General features: G+C 44.2%; 1 protein-coding gene and 1 long non-coding RNA gene across 13 annotated transcripts in view; one reads left to right on the top strand and one right to left on the bottom strand.

Moving 5' to 3' along the window:
* Positions 1-17,884, bottom strand: part of SPEN (spen family transcriptional repressor) — an 87,444-nt gene extending 69,560 nt beyond the window's left edge. For 2 of the 12 annotated variants that reach the window (XM_070260909.1, XM_070260906.1), the window contains exons 1-2: positions 17,565-17,884; positions 12,078-12,125 (exon numbers count right to left, since the gene is read on the bottom strand). Coding sequence is in view for 3 of the 12 variants with exons in the window: in XM_070260905.1 (XP_070117006.1) it covers positions 10,126-10,208 (83 nt within the window). In the remaining 9 variants the exon portion in view is untranslated. Of the gene's footprint in view, positions 1-8,561; positions 8,986-9,664; positions 10,069-10,125; positions 10,982-12,077; positions 12,126-17,564 lie in introns of those variants that run through there. The other 10 variants (XM_070260905.1, XM_070260911.1, XM_023635705.2 and 7 more) reach the window with 10 other exon arrangements.
* Positions 10,048-23,565, top strand: part of LOC138923221 (uncharacterized) — a 48,142-nt gene continuing 34,624 nt past the window's right edge. Inside the window, exon 1 of the long non-coding RNA XR_011436538.1 lies at positions 10,048-10,168. This is a non-coding gene — a long non-coding RNA (uncharacterized lncRNA). The remainder of the gene's footprint in view (positions 10,169-23,565) is intronic.

Consider the following 23,565-nt stretch of genomic DNA (forward strand, 5'->3'; position numbering starts at 1 on the left):
CTGAGTTAAAAAAAGATTCTTAAAACAACTACAGGGCTGGCCCAGTGGTGTAGTGGTTAAGTTCACACACTGCTTTGGTGGCCCGGGGTTCATAGGTTAGGATTGTGGGTGCAGACCTACACACCGCTCATCAAGCCACGCTGTGGCAGTGTCCCACATACAAGTGGAGGAAGACTGGCACAGACGTTAGCTCAGCAACAGTCTTTCTCAAGCAAATACAGGAAGAATGGCACAGATGTTAGTTCAGTAAAAGATTTTCTCAAGCAAAAAGAGGAAGATTGGCAACAGATGTCAGCTCAGAGCCAATCTTCCTCACCAAAACAAAGAAAGAAAGAAAACAAGTACACAAACTTGAATACTGACTGGGTATTTGAAATAGGGATATACCACAGTATTGTTAAACAGTCCTTATCTTCTAGAGAGAAATAGTGAAATATTTATGAATAGGAGCCAGCCTGGTGGTACAGCAGTTCACATATTCTGCTTTGGCAGCCCAGGGTTTGCTGGTTCAGATCCCAGGTGTGGACTTACACACTGCTTATCAAGCCATGCTGTGGCAGGCGTCCCACATACAAAATAGAGAAAGATGGGAACGGGTATTAGCTCAGGGCCATCTTTCTCAGCAAAAAGAAGAGGATTGGCAGCAGATATTAGCTCAGGGCTAATCTTCCTCAAAAAAAAGAAAAGAAAAGAAAAGAAATATTTATGAATAAAATGAGATGTCTGGAATCAACTTCAAAATTATACAAACTCCAACATTCTGGAGCTTGTGCCAAGGAATAAGGGGTCTTAATTCACTAAGGAACTCCTTAGTTGGGGGCCAAGAGTAGTGTAAAAGGAGAAAAGAAGAAATAAAATTGAGTGTAGCCACTATGGAAAACAGTATGGAGGTTCCTCAAAATGACCATATGATTCAGCAATTCCACTTCTGAGAATTTATCTCAAGAAAAGGAAAACATTAATTCGAAAAGATATATGCATCCCCATGTCTACTGCAGCATTATTTACAATAGCCAAGATATGGGAACAACCTAAGTGTCCACTGATTGATGAATCGATGAAGAAGATGTGGGGGGTGTGTGTGTATATATATATATATATATACACACACACACACACACAACGGAATATTATTCAGCCATAGAAAAGAAGGAAATCGGGGCAGTTAAGTGCGCACGTTCCAGTTCTTGGAGGCCCGGGGTTTGCCGGTTCAGATCCCGGGTGCGGACATGGCACCACTTGGCAAAAGCCATGCTCTGGGAGGCGTCCCACATATAAAGTAGAGGAAGATGGGCATGGATGAAGCTCAGGGCCAGTCTTCCTCGGCAAAAAGAGGAGGATTGGTAGTAGTTAGCTCAGAGCTCATCTTCCTCAAAAAAAAAGAAAAGAAGGAAATTTTGCCATTTGAGACAACATGGATGGACCTTGAAGGTATTCTGCTAAGTGAAGTAAGTCAAACAGAAAAAGACAAATACTGTATGATCTCACTTATATGTAGATCCTAAAAGAAAAAAGAAAAACAAGCTCATAGATACAGAGAACAGATTGGTGGTTGTCAGAGTGGGGGGTGGACATAACGGGTGACAGGGGATCAAAAGGTGTAAAGGTGCAGTTATCAAATAAGTCAGTTATAGGGTGTAACACACTGCATGGTGACTATAGTTACTAACACTGGATTGCACGTTTGAAAGTTGCTAAGAGAATAAACTTAAAAGTCCTCATGACAAGAAGAAAAATTTTTTTCTAACTATGTATGGTGAAATGTTAACTAAACTTATTGTGATCATTTTGCAATATAATATATACAAATATTAAATCATTATGTTATACCTGGAGCTAATACAATGTTATATGTCAGTGATCGCTCAATAAAAAAAATAAATTAAAAAAAAAGAAAGAAAAAAGGTTGAGGTCAACAAGGTTTGGGGGGAGGCAGCGCCAGGGCAAAATTTTGCTGAGATACTACAGAAAACAGGTGACTGACACCCAAATAAATGGAGCAATGATTCCTAATATTACTCCTAAGAAATAAACTCCCTTCTCACTGCCCCCTCTTCTGTGCGACTCAGCACATAATAAAGCTCAGACTGACAGAATGATTAAGCTCACATCACAAAGTCAGTGGTAGAAATAGAACCAAAACTAAAACTTTAAGAATGGGGTAGCTCTAAATCTGCTTAAAACTGCCAGCAGAAGCAGGTAACTCCTCCATCCACAAGTTGTCTCCTAAGAGAGAAAAAATTGACGGCAAAAACATGCAGTCACTCCTAGTCCCACCTTCTTTCCCTTCCCTTGTCACTACCCCCACTCCCTAAATGCTGGCTTCCAAAGGAGAGAGTAGTTGACAGGGAGGGAATTCGATGCAGAGGCGGCAGGGGCAACACACCCAGAGATGGCAGAGGCAGGGAGGCAGAATGGTTGGGACATTAGTTACATTGAGAACATAACATTGGACAAATAAGTAAATATACTGAGAATAACGGGGGGTTTCTCACCTTCTGAGGATTTACAAACACGGAAATGGGGATGTTAGAAAGAATCCTCATGTACTAGAATACGTATGAACCCACAGTTTTTAAACATGACATAGATGTACATGTATTGTGTACATATAAACATACATACATACATGTGTACACACATAACACACATCTTCTTAGCTGTGTAGGGATGGGCAAACTGAGTACTCAGATCTTGGTTTCCCAACCCACACTAAAAGGAACCAGGGCTTCTTGGAGAAAGGGATGATTCCAGGACTGGGGCAGGGAAAGTACAAGATGAGCCGCTGTTGTGCCAGAAATAAAGAAATGCTTAAAGAATGAGGAGGAGATATCAAAAGGACACAACAGCCAGTCTGAAGGAGCTCCAACTCGTCAAATCTAGGACAATTTGGTATCAAAATAAGTAAGTCTTGGACTAAAACCCATTGAAAAAATAGGAATCATGAGTGTTTTATGTATTTATGTAAAGTTCTTACCTACAGTAGAATAAATGTAGAAGGAACTGTAGTAATAGACAATCATTTGGTAACAATCACAGCAGTATATAATAGAGGCAAGAGTTATGAATGGATGCTAAGGCTAGTGAGTGTAGGCTTGCTGATGAAGAGACTATCAGCATAATATTAGAAGAAGGAAAATGGTGAAGACACTAACCTGACTAGGTGGTCAAAGTTAACATCACCAGTAGTGGAATGGAGCGATACTGTTTTTGCCTCCTTATATGATACTCTGAGAAGGGCATAGAATCACTTCTGTGGCATTCCTGCCAAGAATGCATGACCTGATCTGGTCATGAAGTAATACTGAACAGACCCAGGTGGAGAGTCATCCTCAAGAATGAAAGACCTATGCTCTTTAATACTATCAGGTACATGAGCATTAGAATAAGACTGAAAAACTGTCCAGACTGATGAGACATGACAACCAAAGGTAACATGTGGTACTGGATAGGATCCTAGACCAAAAAGGAAAAAGAGACCTTGTTGGGATGGCTGGCATCACTTGAATGAGCGCTATGGATTGGGCAGTAGTGTTGAACCAATGCTGATTTCCTACCTGGGAAGACTATATGGTGCAATGCAAGAGAGCGTCCTTTGGGGAGGTATACACTAGAGCACTTAGGGGTGATACGATACCACGCCACAAAAAGACAAGAGAGGGTAACAGAGAAAATGTGGTAAAATGTTAACAACTGGGGAATTGGGGTGAAGGGGATGTTGGAATTCTTTGGACTGTTCCTGAACTATTTCAAAATAAATTTTAAATGAAAAAAGTAAGACAAGAAAGAGAGAAGTGGATCTAGGTGTGGACAGGCCTTCATTCTGGTACATCAAATGCCATCTTTTCAAAGAGGCCTTCCTCATCACCCCCACCCCCAATACTCTCTATCTCCTCCTTTGCTTTATTTTTCCTCACAAGGCAGGACAGGTCATAGGTGATGGTTGTTGGGGCTGAATGATGGGTACATCAGATTCATTTACTATTTTTCTACTTTTGTGTATGCTCAATTCTCCAAGGTAGAATTTTAAAAACATCTGCAACACACATCGACCGTATGATAATATATGGTAATATATATGTGTCTTTATTAATGCATTAAATAAAAGTATCTAGCAGCAGGTTTAATAACTACTGCAACTTCCAAGCTGTTATGAGCATAAATGAGATATGTGCAACAACCATAATGTAAAATATGAAAATACATCTGATTTGTGTTGGCAGTGAAATCAGAGGTATACTATTCATACTACTATGTTGATACTACCACGATACTACAATCTTATAATTACTAAATTCTGGCAAGAGGTTAATGAAAATAAAGATATAGCTTCCTATACCAGTTTAAGTACCTCCTCCTAAACTCTGGTCTAAATGGTAATAGTTTTCATTGAATATTCTAACATCCTTTTAGTTTAATTAAGTAATAAACTTTTAAAATCTTCTTTCTTTCAATCCAAAGTGATTTAAATAATCTTGAATGCAAGAGACTTGACTGCAGACAGTATAGTTTTTAAAGATTTATGGCTGAGACAAAAAAACTACCACCTACCAATTTATTGATTTATAAAAGACAATCACTATATGCCAAATGTAGTCTTGTAAAATATAGAATATTCTTAATAAGAGTACAGATGTCTTAGTTTTTAAATCAAAGGAATAAAATGATGAGATGAAGGTTAAAGAAATCACTGAGTCAATTTTAAGAATCAAAGAAACTATAAATGTATTATATGCCAAAGTACATATACTGTGTGTAAACGTGATAGGAATGTAACAAAGCCAATACAAGGTATAATCAGAAAATGATCATTTCATTTGTCAGTGTTCTCAAGTAATCCAAACTCAGTATCTAATACATAGACACAAGGACATATATACATACCCCTAGAGTTTAATGCTGGCCTAAAAATCTAGCACCATGTATACAGGACAAGTAATAATAAGTATTTCCCACTTGACTTTTCCCACAAATATTCCCTAACTGTAGGAATTGAAGCAGTTCCTTATATTATATAATAAAAATCTTTAAATATGCTAGATGTCAATTCATCTCTATACTCAAAATAAAATCCTAAGTAATTAAATCCAAGAATTCACAAAATTTAAGTTAAAGTTTTATAGAGACATTCCATTGTAGATTTTTAAGATGTTTATAATTTTCAACTTGGCAGACATAGACACATGTACAGGGAAAAATCTGAATATTACAATACTGTAAAATTATATCAAGATATAATTTCACTGCAAAGCATATTTCCACACACTAAAAGCCAACTAGATAGCAAACAAAAATTAGATGGTTTCTAATAAAATGATTAAACATCATGTTTCCACAATAGATTATGCTTTCATTCAAAATATGAGTAGCTGTAAGGTAAGTAATAATAATAAATAATGAAAACAAAGAGTATAGGTTAGAAATTTAACTACAGAAAAATGTTACTTTATTTAGTCTCCTTGTTCAACCAGTTAATGTATATCTGTTTCAAGGTGCTGAACAATATTTTTTTCAAATCGTCCAATAATGAAACTCAGGAAGCCAATTTTAATGAATATATACACTCAAGGTATTTTCAGACTACAATGTTTGTCTGTTTTGTTTTGTTTGTTTTTTGCTGAGGAAGACTGGCCCTGAGCTAACATCTGTAGCAATCTTCCTCTATTTTGTATGTTGGACACCGCCACAGCATGGCTTGATGAGCAGTGTGTAGGTCCATGCCCCGGGTCCAAACCCCAGGCCACACAGCAGAGTGCGTGAACTTAACCCCTATGCCGCCAGGCTGGCCCCAAGACTAGAATGTTTAAATACTGTGGACTAGTTAACTACAGCTCAAACGCTACAGATTCTTAAAAGTAAAAGCAGAGAAATATATAGTCTCCAATTGTTATGCTGGTTTTCACAACATTCAAATATCTTTTAAAAGTTAAGCAAAATTTCAAACTAAGGAGAAAGTAAGACTTGAATGACTATTTGGAAAAACTTTCACATTACCACTATCTTTATAACTTCTATATAAATCTTCCCAAAGCATTAGTGCTCACAGGATTAAAAATGTCTCATAAATCAAGCCCAAAATATCTTCATAAATATAACAAACAACCCAATGCCTGAGCAATCAAGAGTCCACAAGAAAGGTAGCTGGGAAAAGATGTCCTCTACACAAGTCAAATGCCATCATTTTTCCTGGCACTGAGCCCTAAGTTTTCTTCCAATCTGCCAGAGGCATTCTACTCAGGAAATAAAACACAACATATTAAGTGTTCTGTATTAACTTTTTAACGTTATTTCTCAAGATACTCTGAAATTTCTTAATTTTATTTTTAAAATGTGCAGAAGCCTATCATGAAAATAGATATCCAAAATGACAATATTCAAAACCAGAGGTGTTTCCACATAGAAACTGGCTAGGCTCAAAAGAAGAAAGATGTAGCAGTGACGTAGGCTACCTGAGTCAAATTTGCTTAAGTCTAAAAATATCTCTAGTTATGGAGTCTGGACTGACAAGGAATTCTTCCATAATATTTTATATTGTGTCCCAGAAGTAAAGATATCCAAATACATGTAACATACAATGTATATTCCAGCTATTTAAACTCAGGAAAAACATCGTGATAAGACATTCAAAATTAGCAAATACAAAATACATCTTTAATTGGGTCTCATCCTTTGACAAAATTTTTACATGAGCTGCTACCTTGCTCAACCTCAGCATTTTTAACCTATTCTCTAAAACTGAGGGATGGTTGGGAAGAACTTGAATATGTGATTTACTTAAAACCTGAAAATGATATAGACTTTCATATCCTTTAAAAGGTTCTATTTATTTGCTCATTCTAATTCAGGGAGTCGCCTTTGCACACACCTCTCTCCTTACAACTAAAAGACAGCAACCAATTGTTGTATTACTCCTCCCTTCCCCCTTCAACCCAGCTAACATACAAAGGAAAGGACTTTCTCTATTGTGCAAATGCAGTCCCTGCAATGAATCTTTGTTAACTAAAATCTGATTCAGAAATCATCTTAATTTTTTTCAACTAGCATACGGAAAGCTGTAAAAATAATGAACACAATAGATGTATTCTTACTGAAATAAGGGAAAGCCAAATTTTGAAACTGCTCTGCTTACGTTTTAAAGGTTTGGTCTTTCTTTGGCACGGAGGGAAAAAAGCCAAATCAGCATCCTTCCTTCAATCTATTTTATACCAAAAACTGATCGAAATATAAACAAACAAAGAATTGGCTCTGGCTCTCTTCCCTCCCCGCCCCGCCAAATGCCCCTAAACACCCTGCTCCCAAAGCCATTTGGTTTAATCTTTTTTTTAAAATCCAAACACCTACAACAAAGCGTAATCACTGTTACAGGAATATTCATTTTGAAAACGTTTTATGTAATGTATTCCCAGCGTACACCTCTTAATCCTGTAAAACAGTTATTAGTTAATGTTGTAATCAGCTAGGGAAAAGGGTAAATGTAGGCACTTTAACCTCAGTTTTAACACACGTACTGCACGGTTTTTCTCATTCTGATCTCTAGAAGACACCAGAAGTGAATATCCTCAAATTTTCTTGCAGGGCTATTATTCTGGTACAATTACCCTTTTATCCCTTTCAATTAAATTATCCAGATTTAGTTCCCCTCCCGGTAGCAATCACACATTTTACAAAACGTTCTCTACAACAAGGATAAAGGCCTTGAATTCCTCCAAACAAGGTACATTTAGCTCCACAGCTGAATCAGCAAGAACATTTCTTGTACACGTTGAAGGGTAAACAAGAGACTAGAAATAGAGCTTACCTTTTGAGGGATGAGGGTGGGAAGGGGAGGATGGGAACTGGGAATCCCAGGGTCAGGGGTGAAAGAGAGATTTTTCTCCGAAAACCTTTTACACTTTTTAAACCCATATGAATGCACGATCTATTCAAAGACCTAAATAAATTTGTTTAAATTTTAAGTCGTTTTTAAACTAAGACAGTTTCAAAGACACAGTCTGTTTAGTTTTAAAATAATCTTTTATCAGTCGCATCTGCTTTTGCTCTGCGATAGGTAAGACACTCCTTTGAACGCAGTGGCGAGCAACGTGCCAACTAAGCCCTCTTCAACACGGCAGCGCTCCTCCAGCCCGCCGCTTCCCTCGGCGGCTCGCCTCCTCCGCCCCCTCCTCCCTCCGTGCATTCTGAGATCTGCTCTGCTGATTCCCACATAAAGTGGGTCCTGGCCGCCATTTTAGAAAGTCATTCACACAAGCCGGACCGCAGCACCATCCACTTAAAAACCTTCCCAAACTCCCTTGGATGATTTCCTCGTTTCCTCCCCCAACCCTTCATCTGGCAGAGGGATGACACTCGCCGCGATAGGCATGCAAAGTCTCCGGAATCTGCCTAATACAAAATGACACGTCTGGCCACAGAACACCGAGGAGCAAAGCGAATGCTGCAATGCACGTGTTTGCACGTCGGCGCACACGAATTTCCCAGGCGGAGCCCTCCAGAGAAAATCCACAGGGAGATAAAAGTGAGCACAGCTAACTGGCTTTTCCACTCCAATAATCTGCACCTACGTGATTTTCCACCAAAACACTGAAGATATTGGGGGAAGGGGGCGTGCAGCAGCGCCAGGGAGAGAGAGTTCCCATCTGCTTCCCAGCCGAGCCCGAGCCCTCGCCTCTCACAGGAGGCAGAGACGGGCTCTCGCCGGCCTTCCCCCCGCCTGGTTCCGCAGCGCGACGTAGTAAACACCGGGAGAGTCCCTGGAAGCGCGCCTCCCCCAGCCCCGCCGCGGACGGCGGTAGCAGGTTATGAATGGCCTCGCTATTCCCGGCTCCTTTCACACGCGGACACGCGCAGACGCGCGCTCCAGCGGCGAAGATTTAATGCCCAGGAACAGCAGCCTCCGACAGGCGAGGATCCTCCATTTGGAAGCCAGAGCGGAGCTCCGCCGCTTCCATTTCCTCATCCGAGCTGCTCCCGGCGAGCGACGCAATCGACTTTTCCCATGGTGACTCACTAATGAGGGCGCTCCCTAATTCCCTTCCCTCACTGGACAGGCAGAGGAACCCAGAATAAACCACACTGAAACCCGCGCAGGGTCCTGAACGTCGGGGGAAACAGTGATTTTCGAGGACAGTCATGGATGTGCTACAGTCCCCCTCAATCTGCACCAGGCCAAGTCACTCGTCCTTTTCAGATTTATGCCGAGCACACGCTCAGTTGTAGCGCTGACATTTCGCAGAGAACGCGGGCGCTGAGTAAGATGTATCAAGAACGACACTTATTCCTGTAGTTCTTACACAAAAAATGTTGGGGAAGTTTTTCAGAAAGCGACATCTTCCACCCCGAAAAGCCTCGCCCGTCTCCGCGCCGACGGCAGAGCGCCGGGCGGGAGGAAGGCGCGGCGCGGGCCGCTGCGGGAGGGCCGCCGCACGTCGCAGGGTCCGCAGGGTCCTCCGCCCCGGCGCGGGGGCCGCGGGAAGGCCAGGCAGCGCGAACGGGCGCACCGCCTTGTTTCAGACACCATCCTCAACCCGACCGCGCAAAACGAGGAAAAAAGCAAAAACCGCGCGCTGGCTGTTTCCCTCCAGCGTCTAGGCTGGGAGCCTTCCGTGAGGGCTCCCTGGAAGCCAGCGGCGTCCTCCCCGCTCCGGGACGTCCCCCCAGCACCTACCGGGACCAATGCTTGTGTACAGCCTCCCCTTCCGCACCAACCCCTCTCTAGCCGAGACATCTCCACGCGTCCGCCGGGCGAGGAGCGGACTCCGGAGCGGCCGCGGGGCGGGGTAGGGGTCGGGGTCGGGTCCCGGCCGCCGCCGCTCGGTCCGGCGTGTCGCGCAAGGACGCGACCCCGCGGCTGCCGCGCCGGCGTGAGGCACCCTCCCGGCGCTGGCTTCGCGGAGACCGAGCCGCAGCCGCCTCCTCCCCGGGAAGGGCGAGGGCGGCCGGACCCGCTCCGCTGAGGCCGGGCGCCGCGACGCGGACCGAGGGCGGCGGGCAGCCCGCGCTCCCCGCACCCGCCCGCGGGGCTGGCCCGGGTCCCCGCACCAGTCCAGCGCACGGGGAGGGGCCGGCAACGGGCCGGAGCGGGCAGCGGCGCCCGAGGAGAGCGCGGCCGGGCCTCGTGTCACTCACCGTTTGAAATGCTCGATGATCTTCTCTTCCCGCACATTCTCCGGTAAGTTGCCCACCCAGAGGTGCCTGGTTTCCCGGACCATGCTGGGCGGCGCGCCGGCGACCGCTAGTGCGGGCTCCCCCTCGCCGGCTTCGTACGAGCCCGTCAGCACCGGGAGGCGGGCGCCGAGGCGGCGGCGGCGGCGGCTGCGGCGGTGGCGTCGGCAGCGGCGGCGGCTCCTCCGGCTCCCCCCCGTGCAGAGACCATCCCTCTCCCCCAGGTTCTGACTCTCGGGACTCGCAGCTCCGCTCTGCCGCCACCACACACCCGAAGCCGACCCTCGCGCTCCGGCGGCGCATGCGCCCGGGCGGCGGCGGGCGGGGGAGCGGGGAGGAGGGGCGAGCGGGACCCGGGCAGCAGCGACTACGACTGAGCTGGCGCTGTGGCAGCCGAACGCTTCCCACCGGCGCGCGCGGCCCGCCTCCCTCGCCGCGGGCGCGCGCGCGTCCGCCCGCCCGCCGAGGCCGAGACGCCGAGTGCCTCCCAGCCGGCGCGCAGGCGCGCGGAGGACGGAGGGACGCGGGGCCGGGGAGGAACGCTCGCGCGCTCGGTCACGGTGCGCAGGCGCGCAGCCTCACGGGGAGCCGGCCGCGGGGCGGGCGCTCAGTCAAGCCCCGGGCGCCGCGCGTGCAGAGGCAGGCACGGCCTCCAGCCGCCGGAGCCGGGGTCCTGGGTGCTGGCCTGGCAGGAGAAAAGAGAGAAAGAGGGTTGGTCTTGACACGGCTGCGTGTCAAAGCGGCTGCCGAGGCCTCCCTCCTAGAAGCCGGGACCTCCTCCCCTACTCCCCCTTCGGCCAGCTCCCGGCCGTTTCCGGGCACTTGGATCCCCGCCTGCTTGGGAAAGTGTCAGAGGCCGCCCTTCTCGCCGCCCAGCTAAGCAGTGACGGCTTCAGAGACCCATCCCTCCCAAGGGTCATTACCTTGTAACGTTAAGCAACTTTATTTTATGCAGGATCTTGCTGATCGTTACGGTATAGCAGGAATAGGACCGAGATGGGAGGGTTTCATGTCTAATACTGTTCTCCTCAGAGGATTTGCTATAAATTAACATTTGCGTAGAGGAAGGGATTAGACCTCCAGCCTTTCCAGGACTAAGGGCTTTTAAAGCCTACAGTGGAACTTTTTTTTTACAGAACCCCCGGAAAACCCGACAAAGTTAAGGCGACTGAGTCCAGAAAAATTGAATTGTTTAGAATGGTCAGCAACTCAACTTTCCTTTCCATATTTTATCTTCAGAAGTAAAATACCAGAGGTGTGGTGCGTCAGGTACAGAGCAGATCTTAAATGTGTGGTCTCATTCACTGTTTCCTTAAAAAAGCCAACTTATCATCAAACTATGCTATTTTGAGTTGGAAAATATGCTCACCATAAACAATGGCACTAACACCTGGCGTTACCTGTGCATGATTAAATTCTTTTGTTCCACAGACAGCAAAGCTCCGAGTAGTTTTTTCAAGAACAAAAAGTATTGTGAAATTGATTCCTCAGTTGAAGTAAAAAGCAAATCAACCTATATTCAGATGTAGGATTGGCCTTTTTACATTTGGCCATTTCTCTGTTAACAATTATCATGCGAGGAATGTCAGACGGCCAGCACACTATTACCTAAACCCAAGAACTGTGTAGTTTTGTATACGTGGCTGCTGTCAAGTGTTGAACTGACGCGCATTTTTCCATGAAGCGTGAATTTCAATATAAGCAACCACAATTTGAAACACATTTTAAAATATGATGTAAATTACTCACTTAAAACCTGATAGGCTCTGAAATAGCTGAATCCTCTTGGGAAAGACCAAAGTGTCACCATGAAAAACAGAAGAGGCTCAGCTCAATTGCATTAAAAGGGGCAACTGACAAGAAGAGGATTCAGAAAACAGCATCTTGCGGCTAGAGAAATAAAGGGCATATCTCACCTTGAATGCAGCCTTCAGTTAAAATCATGCTGAAGAAAAATTCATGGGCTGAAAAAAAAAGGGGGGCCTTTTAGAAGCAAAATCATTAGAAGAGAGACTAGAGTAATTATTAAATATGATATTTTGTATCCATCTATGACTTCCACAGGACAATAAAAGAATAACCTAGAACAAAATAAGAACCAATTAAGATGTGTTTATAATAATTTCTCCTTGGCACAAGAATAAGAGGACATTAAATGAAAATAAAAAGCAGCACATTTACCAACTGAAAATTTTTTTTTAATGTAGTTATTAAGTTTAGAGTAGCCTAAAGGTCCTGTTACAGCAGTGCTGTTTCCCCAGGTAAAAAGCAGAGTAGAGGGGCTGGCCCCGTGGCCCAGTGGTCAAGTTCACGCGCTCCACTGAAAGCGGCCCACTGTTTCGTTGGTTCGAATCCTGGGTGCCGACATGACACTGCTCATCAGACCACACTGAGGCAGTGTCCCACATGCCACAACTAGAAGGACCCACAACGAAATATACAACTATGTACCGGGGAGCTTTGAGGAGAAAAATTAAATCTTAAAAAAAAAAAAAAAAAGCAGAGTAGATACTTAATTTGAAATGGGCAAAGTAGTTTACAAATACTTTCAAGCCCCTCACCTTTTGGGAAGTAGTGGAGGAGGAACTGTGGTGAAAGGTTATTAACATACAAATTGTTAAGTAAAGTTAAGTTAAAGTTCTCCCAAAGAGCTTCAGGGATCACAGTTTATCAAAAAGATTAGGAGCAAATGTCAAATTATGATTATATCATTTATCATCTTACCAGAGATTTATCAAACAACTGAGAAACAGTCTCCATTTAACAATGTAAAGAATAGTTAGCAAAATCTCATTAAACATCACTTGATAGCTACCTCATACTCAGATTCTCTTGAAGTGTTAGTTTTATCAAAATACCTGTTTTCAGAATTAAGGGCACCAAAAATAGCAACTGAAGTATTCATTTTAGTTTCTTGAGTTTTTAAAAATTTGAAATACACCTCTCAAAAGAGAATTCTCAGTTTATAAAATGTCAACAGACATCAGCCTAAACAGGCATGAAGATTATTTAATGAGTAAAACAAATTTTAATACTTTTCTGTTCAAACTTTTAATGTGCTCTTGTGACACCAAAAAAATATATATTACTCTAATTTCAATTAAGCAGATTCATTTGAAGGAAAAATAGCTCACATATAGATGCTGGGTTCAAATGAGCAATTCAAGTGGAAATTCTATCTATCGCTATAAAAGTTAATATTAACAGGTTAAAAAAGTTATGTCCATGGGGCTTGCCCCGTGGCCGAGTGGTTAAGTTTGGGAGCTCCGCTGCAGGCGGCCCATTGTTTCCTTGGTTCAAATCCTGGGGGCGGACATGGCACTGCTCATCAAACCACGCTGAGACAGCATCCCACATGCCATAACTAGAAGGACCCACAACGAAGAATATATAACTATGTACCGGAGGGGCTTTGGGGAGAAAAAGGGAAAAATAAAATCTTTAAAAAAAAAAGTTATGTCCATGCTCCTTACTGATTCTTTTAGCATAGCAAGCACTACTTTGACCTTAAGCATTGGCTTAGGCAAATCAATGAAATCCTCAAAGTCTCAATATCCTTATCTGCAAAATGAGGACAAAAATATGTTTCCTCTACCTAGTAAGGTTGCCATAAGTATCAAATGAGATAATATATGTAAATATATTGGAAATAACACACCATAAAAATATGAATACTATTAAGTTGACTGCTAATCTCATATTAGTATCAAAGGTAAGCATCAGGTGAAGTGAAAAACATACCATTATCAATTTATAACATTTTCACTATGATAGCCAGGTCCTATAGTCAAAGTCAATATGCTGTGATTGCATATCAAGTATGAAATACCTTGCATTTTTTTTTTTGCTGACTTTTTCTATTGCAAAGCTCTTAATGACAATTTTTTTATTGCAAAGCTCTTAATAACAACAAAACTGGTGAGTACATGCCCTTTGCAAAGCCCCAAATCAAGTGTTTGATTTTCTCACTGCTTTTCATTTTTATTGACAATGTATAAGGAAACACTAGGAAAGCTTTTCTCTATTTCTTTCCTTGTTACAAATATTTACAAGGACAGAATTTCTTCATAAGCACTTATCTTTGTATGTTTTCAATAAAAAGGCAACACTGTTATTCTCTGATTTTTTAATTTAACAGTTAATAATTGATGCTCACTGAAAAAGATCAAAAACTAGAGTGTGATCTCTTCTTTTATCTATGATAAATGGATGGTGAAGTGAATTTCCTCATTTGAGTATTAAAGATAATTCAGAAAGGTGACATTAAAGCAGAGCCATTTGCAAAAGGGAATTAAAATAGATGTGTTTTTAATCAGGTCTTATTTTCACACTGTGAAGAGCTGCTCTATTTAGCATGCTAGATGTGCTCAAAGAGTTCAGTCATGCGTAATGGAAGCCCAGTTGGAGAAACCATCTGAGCCTCAAACTCAGGCTTTGAATGCTGACCTAGCCAACAGAGCAGATAAATTAAGATCACCGTTTAAACAGAATGACAGAATAGTTACCAGATATTTAACAACAGTTTGGTTACAAATTGAATCCCAAGCTATTAAAATTAAACTGTTTCATGAAAAAACATATACCTAAAATATAAGCACTTGATCCTAAAGACATCCTATAAAAATGTATTAACTAGCTCTAAAATGATCAAAGCCCCAACCACATGAGAACTTGACAATACTAACTCCTTCTATTATTAGAACCATTTTTTTCAACATAGTAGAAAATAAAACAGACAACATTACTATATTATTCTCAAAGAATGTCTGATATCTTGCTAGTTCTGAGGGTCAAATGGTAAAAGAGACCAGTTTATTAACAGACTTATTTTGAAATAGCAAGGGCACTCTGGTAAAATTATATATACCTAAGTTATCAGAACTCCAATCAGCTGAACAGTATTAAGTAGCTAATCCTCTAAATCATTCTTTCAGCAAGGTAACACTTCATAATCGACTTTACTGTTCACGTCTCTAAGAAAACTAAATAATTTATTCCACATTGTTTTTAGTTTTCCAGAAATGACTATAATGGCTGGTATTTTTAAAAGTCAATTCTTAGTTTCTACTAAAGTTTAAACTCTGCTTTAGCAACTTTTGAAAGTTGCTGAAAGTAACTTTTTTCACTCTGAGGAAATTACTGCTAATGTATCTAGTATTTAAAATTATGAATACAATTTACTAATGTTTATGGCATCAAATAAAAAATAGACTGGAAGGATATTTGCAAATACTAACCATGGTTGTGTCTATGTGGTAGAATATGAATTTTTTCAACGTTTTTATTCATCTATGGTTTCTAAATTTTTCTTTGGTTAACATGTACTGCTTTTATAGTTAGAAAAATTTATAATAAAATGGCTTTGGAAGTCAGCATCTGGGTTAAAGGTTCCTCTGAAATGTTGATACTTGACTACATTAAATCAACATATTTATGTTAACAGATCTCACATGAACAAAATATTATTGTCAATGGTAATTGAGAGATTTCATTCAACCTTTTAAAACTCTACTGCTAATCCTCATGTGAGAAAAAACTTAACCTCTTCACTATAAACGATATACATTAGCCAAAACACCCCAAGTCTAGGAGATTGTAACTTTCAAACATCAGGAAATAAGCAGAATATAAATAATGCAAATCAAAGCTACTGATTAATTCTGAGAAAACTATTAAAGTGTACTTGGTGGAATCTCGAAAACAACAATACTAGATAAAATGTTTAGTAACTTATTACATATCGTATTGGAATTTTCACCAGATTTAGGTTTTTTAAGCTCCCCTCCTGCTCCTCTCAAAGGTCTGGCTCTAGTTTGAAGTAGAGAATTCAGACAAAAAATTATTTACGTACTCATTTGAAATATGGGTTTTTTTGTGTGTGTTTTGAGGAAGATTGGCCCTGAGCTAACATCCGTGTCCAGCTTCCTCTACTTTATATTTGGGACCTCTGCCACAGCATGTCTCAATAAGTGGAGCATAGGTCCGTGCCCAGGATCCAAACTGGGAACCCTAGGCCGCCAAAGCCGAGTGTGCAAACTTAACTCTGTGCCACCAGGCTGGCCCCTGGAAATATGTTTTAAAACTGTTTCCATTTTAATTCAATTATTACTATTTAATAGTAATGTTTCCTTAAATCACATAACTGCCTCAATATTTTGCATTAATTTTCAAGATGGCAATGATTACTAATTTATGTAATATTCCATAATTAGACACTTGAAACCTTTTGGCTTAAAATAAAACCACACTCTATTTAAAAATTAGGTAGGACATCATGCACTTCTGAATTAAATGTTGGAGTTATTTTTAAGGCTTTAAAAAATTAAATTTCAGGGGCCAGCCCCATGGCCTAGTGGTTAAGTTCGGCCTGCTCCGCTTCAGTAGCCCAGTTCCATTCCCAGGTGTGGACCTACGCCACTGGACAGCGCCCATGCTGAGGTGGTGACCCACATACAAAACAGAGGACGACTGGCACAGATGTTAGTTCAGGGCGAATCTTCCTCATGGGGGAAAAAAAAGTTAAATTTCAGTATTTTGATAGAGGAGGAGATAGAATTTTTTTCAGGCCGTATACTACAAAAGTCATGGGAACCATCCTTTACATTTCTATTTAGAAAATATTTTGGCTGAACAGAGAGAATACCTCAAGAAACTCTCTTTGAAGAGGCTAGATTAACTTATAATCGTTTTTCTGAGAAAACACAACCACTAAGAGTCATAACTAAAGATTTCATTCTATACGGAGAGTTGGTGGGAGGGGCGTGGTGAGATGAACTAATGAAAGGGGTTTGTGTTTTCCCCACCCCCACAAGACAGTTTAAACACTCACCCAAGCATAAACCTTTGACTTTAAGAAAAAATGCAAAAAGAAATTCACCTGAAAAAATGGCTTTAAACCAGGCTTTGAATGCTGACCTAGCCAACAGAGCAGATAAATTAAGATCACCCTTTTACCCTTCATAGTTTTCGACAAATATATTGTTCCCCTCAAGATCAGTTTGCAGAGATTTTAAATTTTAGACAGCACATAAGAACTTTGTTTTATGCCTATTTGAAACTACAAAAAGTACATACTCAAAATTTTCTTGCCTTTATTTAGTAGTGTTATCCTTACTCTAGGAACTTTGACTTTAAAGACTCACTAACCATAGTTTAGGACAGATGCTCTAACAAATTCTGCGAATTCAAGGGACACTCGATCTGGTCAGTTCCAAGCCTCAGATTACCGCCTTGCGAGGAGGGGAGCATTCCATCGCTTGCTAGCACTTCCAGAGGCTCTAGCTGGCTTTTTACGACTGAGTTCCCGTTAGGAATCTGGCACCAACCGAAAATTCCCACCAGGAAGATCTCCCTCCTGTAGAACCCACTGAGAGGCTCCGCCCAGAGCGGTGACCGGGACTGACCTCGGCCTCGGCGCGGCCCAGCGCGCTCGCACCTGCGGGCAAGTCGGCCCCGCCGAAGAGCCTCGGGGCCAAAACGCAGCTCCCGACCACAGAACGCCCCGCTGCCGCGGCCACGTGAGTCTTTCGGAGCCCCCAACGTGCTCCCTTCGCGAACCAGCTCCCTCTTTGCACCCGATGCCCTTGAAGGTGCGTTACGCGCTAAGAGGAAGGGGATTTCTCCACCAGGGAGACGAAAGTCCTTCAGAAGGAAGGGTGACAAGGAAACAAAGCCCAGACTGGAAGCGGCAAGCCTCCACGCCCCGCCAAAGGGGACTGTGCTTAACCTGCTGCATTTCCAAAACAGTGTATGGAAGTGGACCACGTGGCAAGATAAGGGGTTCTTTGGGGGGGCGAGGGGGTTAAGAACCTACAACCCTGGCAGTAATTTCCACCACTCCTAAGGGAAGAGGAAAAGGGGAGAAAAGACAAAAGGCACCTTAAGAAAGAGTAAGTGCGGTTACTATGGTCACCGCCCTCCAAGCTCGGTTCTGCCAAGAGAGACAGAGCCGTGCGCCCGGGCCCTTTCTTTGTCCGCATCCACACACCGGGGACAAGCCGAGCGGCCAGCCCGAGCTGAGGCTGGTGTCGAGGACCAAGGGCGGCGTTCCAAAGAAAGGACCCCTCTATTTTGGCTCAGCGAGCAACAAGTGCAGGCAGCGCCTGATGGCAGCCAGCCCGGCCGCCACCTCCTTCGCCCAGGGCTGTTCTCCCCAATTTGGAGGAGGCTCCACCACACTCCAGTCACCGAATCCAGTCAGGAGCCGTTCCAAACATGGCGCCGGTAGGAGGGTAAGGGGGCCAACGAGACACACTCCGACCTCAGCCCTGAGGCACAACGGGACGGGTAATCTCCAGGAAACTTGCCGCATAGAATTAATAACCCCTCGAGAAGCTACAGTTTCCGCGAGTGGGAGTGGAGGAAACTGACTACGGCACAACCGACTTGCTCACACGCACTTCACATCAAAGACGCTGGCACAGGCAGCGCGGAAAAGACGGCGCCCCGAAGACGGCCGAGTGCGCAGGCGCGCGGAGCAACAACTCGAGCACTTCAGACCTGCCCCTCCCCCTTCTCTCAAAGGCCAGGGGGAGGTGCCCCAATGCGCTTGCGCAACGAAGGAACGTTGGGGGAGGGGAGAAAAACTTGTTCTCTTCATTGTGAGAGAACCGCCCCGCCCGGCGCGCGCGCGCACGGACCACTCTCACACTCCCACGCGCGCGCGCGCCGAGCCTGACGCCCAGCCCGTCGCGCATGCTCTGGGAGGGAGGGGCTGGCCGAGCCTGCGGCTTTTTGCTGAGTTTCCCTGAGAAGTTTCTGGAAAGACGGAGCCCTGGGGAAGCTGGGGGGTGGGGAGCGCGGGGAAGACAGCCTTTGACGGAAAGAAAGCGAAAAATGAAAAGCACACCGCCACCGCCCTGCGTGCATCAAGCCAGCCAGAGCCAAAGCAAAGTCCGAGCCTACTGGGACTCTCACGCTGGGGTGGGGGAGGCATGGGGACCGCAGCAGCTGCTCCTCCCTCGGCCCAGCCCGGCCGAGCCCCTCCCCGCGGGGGAAGGGAGAGCGCAGCGCGGAGCGATGAAAAGCCCGAAGCGCTCACCTACGTTGCGGGGAGCAGCGCCAGCCGACCCCCGCGCCCCGGCCCCGGGCTCCTCGCTGCGCTCTGGAGTGGGCTCAGGGCCGCGCGTGGCTGCCCAAGGACTGGTGTGGGGGCTGTTCACCCATTTCCTTAATTTCCCTCATTTGGGGGGTGGGTTCTTTGATCCCCCCTTTCCTGTCTTCTCTGTGATCTGGAGTTAAAGCTGCGAGTGTGGAGACCCTCGGAAAGGGGGGCTCCCTTCCCGCGCCCGGCCGAGGGGCGCCCTGGGCAGCAGGGGTCCGAGACTCAGCTCCTTCCCGTTTTGACCCCCATAGAAGGAGCCCCGTGGGGAGCGGGCGGTTTGAAGAGCCAAGGCCGCCCCCACACGGAAGGGCCGGCGGAGCTGCCGGGCGGGGCGGCGGGCGGCACGAAGGAGCGCCGAGGCCCCCGGCAGCCGCGCGAAGGGTGCTCAGGCTGGCCGCGAGGCGCCCCTTCCTTCTCCATCGGCGGCCGGCTCGGCTGCCATTTTGTGGCGCGGCCGCCATTTCGCGGGCCGAGGGGGCGGGGCGGGGCCGGCGGCCCCCGGGAGCCAAGGCGGGCGCGTCCCCTTTGTTCTCGCCCCGTGCTCGGCGCGGGCGCCCCGGAGACGCGCGGGCTGCGCGCGGCGTGTGAACCCCTGAATGGCGCCCGAGAGGCCTGCACCGAGTCCCACACTGTGCCCTCAGCCCTTCGGAAGTGGGCTTTCTCACCCCCACCCTGGCGCTGGGAAAGGAATACATTTTCTGAGGCGGCGCCCAGAGCCCGGCCGTGGGAAGCTGTCCTTGCGCCCTGAGAAGGAAGGCGCCTTCTGCAGCCTGGCACTGGGGCCGCAGCACACCCATGGCGCGCCGTCCCTGACCCGGAATGGCGCTCTGCAGGTAGACGGTCACCTGCCGGGCTCCGTGAGTGGGGTCCCCAACAAAGGTGCTAAGCGCCAGCGCAACCAAGAGGTCGGTCTCTTTAAAAAAAACAAAAAAAAAAGGAAAAGGTGGCGTCTTTGAAGTGCTGTCGGCCGTGGCGGCGCCGAGAGGTGGCGTTTCATTGGCTGGCGGCGGAGCACGCACTGCGCAACTATTTTCAGATGAGGTTTTATAGCCCATTATTTATATCTGAGCCATAAACTGGGACAATAGGTTAGAATATCTTATTCCTGTTGAGAACGTCTTTCATTGAACGTCTCTTAAAAATCCCTTATGAGTTTATAAATAACAGATTGACTCAATAAAACTCGTGTTATGTGCCTTCCAATGTCATTTCAAATCCTGAAGGAGCTATTGTTTTTCTCATTTCAAGGGAAGTATTTAAATGTGAATCTTGGCATTTTAATGTTAACTTTGCGGCTCGAATCAACAAAGACCGGAAATTCAAGGCTGATGCTGCTAAAGTCGTCTTCCAGCCTTGGTTTTTGTGCACGGTCTTTTTGTTTAGTTTTTTTGGGGTTTGGGTTGGGTTTTTTTTTTTCAGTTTGTTTTTCTTCACGGCAGCGTGAGTGCATAACCGAGCCAGTCTTCTGGCTCCAGTCTTTCGGCGTCACATTTAGAGGAGGGTTTTTATGTTTGTGTGTGTTTTTTCTTACTATGGATCAATATAGGGGGTTGGTTATCAGTTTGAGTAATAGGAAGGTTAAGGTCATAATGATAGGATGAAAATGTAAAAAATATGTTTGTTGTGGAGGGAACAGATCAGGATTTGATGGCTTCCAGATGAAAGAAACATCTGAGGAGTGGCTGTTAGATGCCAAATTTTGTTTTAGTTCCAATGTGACTGAAAGCACTGCGTGGAGTTTTAATTTTTTAGACTCTTATCTCAAGGTTCTATGAAGCACAATACTGTACGTTCTTTTGGTGGAGAGAGCTTATGAAATGCTTTAAGTATCTTTAAATGCTGTTACTTTTTGCCTGCACAACCAAAATGAAACAGTGTGAAACTATTATTAGTTTTATTGGGAAGTTAGGATATATTATCCTAATGAGGCAGACAAAATGCCATGCTGCTATCATTAGCCAAGCAGTTGAAATTCAGAGAATGATTGCACAACCCTTCTTTCACTTTGTACAGACGTGGAAAGATCTGCTTAACAGTTTAGTTCCAATAATTTGTTCTTATTTATGGAACTCATACTTCTTTCACACTTTTAAGTATTACATTTAACACAAAAAGCACACCCTTTTTTGCAAAAAAAGTTTGTATCTTAAGAGTAGGTGGTGTTTTGCACTGTTCCCCTCTTCCTTATGACCAATGCCATACGTTTGGCAAACAACTGAACAGAAATTCTGGAATAACTCTCCTCCCCCATCTCAGTGTTGGCCTTAAAACATTTTCCAACTTCCCAGGCCAGAAAGCCCAAACAGTATTAAACAGGTGAACTTTACGTGTGCAGAGAGCCGTGTTCAAGTAAACAGATTTTGAATTACCACAATCCCACGATGTTCCCAGGAGTGAAAATACTTCTGTATCTGTAGTCCTAGGTGTCTTCAGTTTGTCAAATCAGGCAGGACTAGGGAATTCCAGAATTACCAATCCATCCTTCCTGTAGTTTCTCTTATTCTAAAACTGAGGTTCTGATTTAATTTGTACCAGTTTGTGTTCCCTGAAAGAGTTGAGGTTTTAACCAAAACCTTTCATTAGACCCAGATCCTTAAGACAGCCAGTGTAGAAGAGAAGCGGTATGTGCTAGACCCCTTTAGCTCATGCCTTTGATTTTGTTTGTTTATTTTTGGCGTTTGGTGAAGCTTGTGTGAAACTTTTCTAACCATCATATAGAAATACTAAATATCTCTATCCATTGTTCCAGGAAAGGACAGCTTTTCGTGCCAAGCTCTCCATAAGAGGGAATTTAAAACAATAACAATAATAATAACCTTTTCCTGTTAAAGATAAATGAGCTCCTTTAGAGACTTGAGTAATATGGGAAGTCCTTCAAAATATTTTTGGCAGCAGTTAAGCACTCCCACATGCTGTAATAGTCTTTTCCCCTTTGAGGCAAAAAAACTCAGAAGTTCAGCCAGCACTTCAGAAGTAGTGGAGTTCAAAGAACAAATCCTTGTAGCCAACAGTATGTTTCCTAGAAAAATAGAAACACATCTATAAAAATAAAAAATACTCCTGGAACAACCCAGCATTTGTTTGTCCTGCCAGGACAAATGCTCGTCCCTCACACAAGAGTCTATCCTGATAGTTGTGCAGATTATATGAAACCCGTAGGTTTATCATTTTGGCATCATGGTTTAAATGGCCTAGTTAGACAGTACATGAAAAAAACTTCTAAAAGTCAAGATCTTTATTTATTTATTATTTAACAAATAATTCTTGAGCATCAACCTTGTGCCAGATCCTATTCCAAGTACTTAGGATACATCTCTGAATAAAACAGATCCTTGTTCTCACGGAGCTTATCTGTGGCTGGGTAGGGAGGGTGGGAGTTGTACATGGGTGGTCGTCGGAGGGAGAGAAGAGACTAAATATAATCAGGAAATTAAATAATAGCAGTGCTATGGTGAAAATATAGAGAAGGATGAGAGAGCTGAAGCATGTGTTGGAGTTTTAAATGGGGCAGTCAGGGTAGGCCTCATTAAAAAGTTATCTGAAGACTTGAAGGAGTTAAGGGAGCAAACTGGCTACGGAAGAGGTTCCAAGGAGAGGGAACAGCAAGTGTAAAGGCCCTCAGGAGGGGGCGTGACTGGCACATATGAAAAATAGGGAAGCCAGTGTGGCTGAAACAGAATGAGCAAGGGGGAGAGAGCAGGAGATGATGTCAAAGAGGAAAGGGGAGTGGCAGGCACATCTATAGAACCTGCTAGGCTATAGGGGGAGGGCTTTGGGGGTGTTGCGTCATCAGAGATAAGTTTTGAGAGGTATTGAGAATAAGACGCAAGGATTGAAGCGGGAGCCCAGTGAGGAGGCTATTTCAGGATCCGAATGAAAAATAAGAGTGGCTTCAGTGACTCAGGGACCCTGGATATGTTTTGAAGGTATCTCCAAGAGGACTTTCTGATAGATTGAACGTAGAGTTGATAAGAGGAGTGAAGGATAAGCCCAAGACTTTTGACCTGGACAACTGGAAAGATCAAATTGCAATCAGCAGGAATAGGGAACACTGGATAGAACAATATTCCAGGGGACTATCAAGAGTTCAGTTTTGGACATGTTCAGTTTGAGATATTTATTACATATTCAAATGAAGACATTAGGTAGCCTGTTGGATATGAGTCTTGAGTTCAGGCGGAAGTTCTGAAGATAGATATTTTCTTTTTTTTTTTTTCTGCTTTTTTCTCCCCAAATCTCCTCAGTACCTAGTTGTATATTTTAGTTGTGGGTCCTTCTAGTTGTGGCATGTGGGACGCCGC

The sequence above is a fragment of the Equus caballus genome, chromosome 2 (genome assembly GCF_041296265.1).
Source record: "Equus caballus isolate H_3958 breed thoroughbred chromosome 2, TB-T2T, whole genome shotgun sequence".
In the NCBI taxonomy this organism is placed as follows: Eukaryota; Metazoa; Chordata; class Mammalia; order Perissodactyla; family Equidae; genus Equus; species Equus caballus.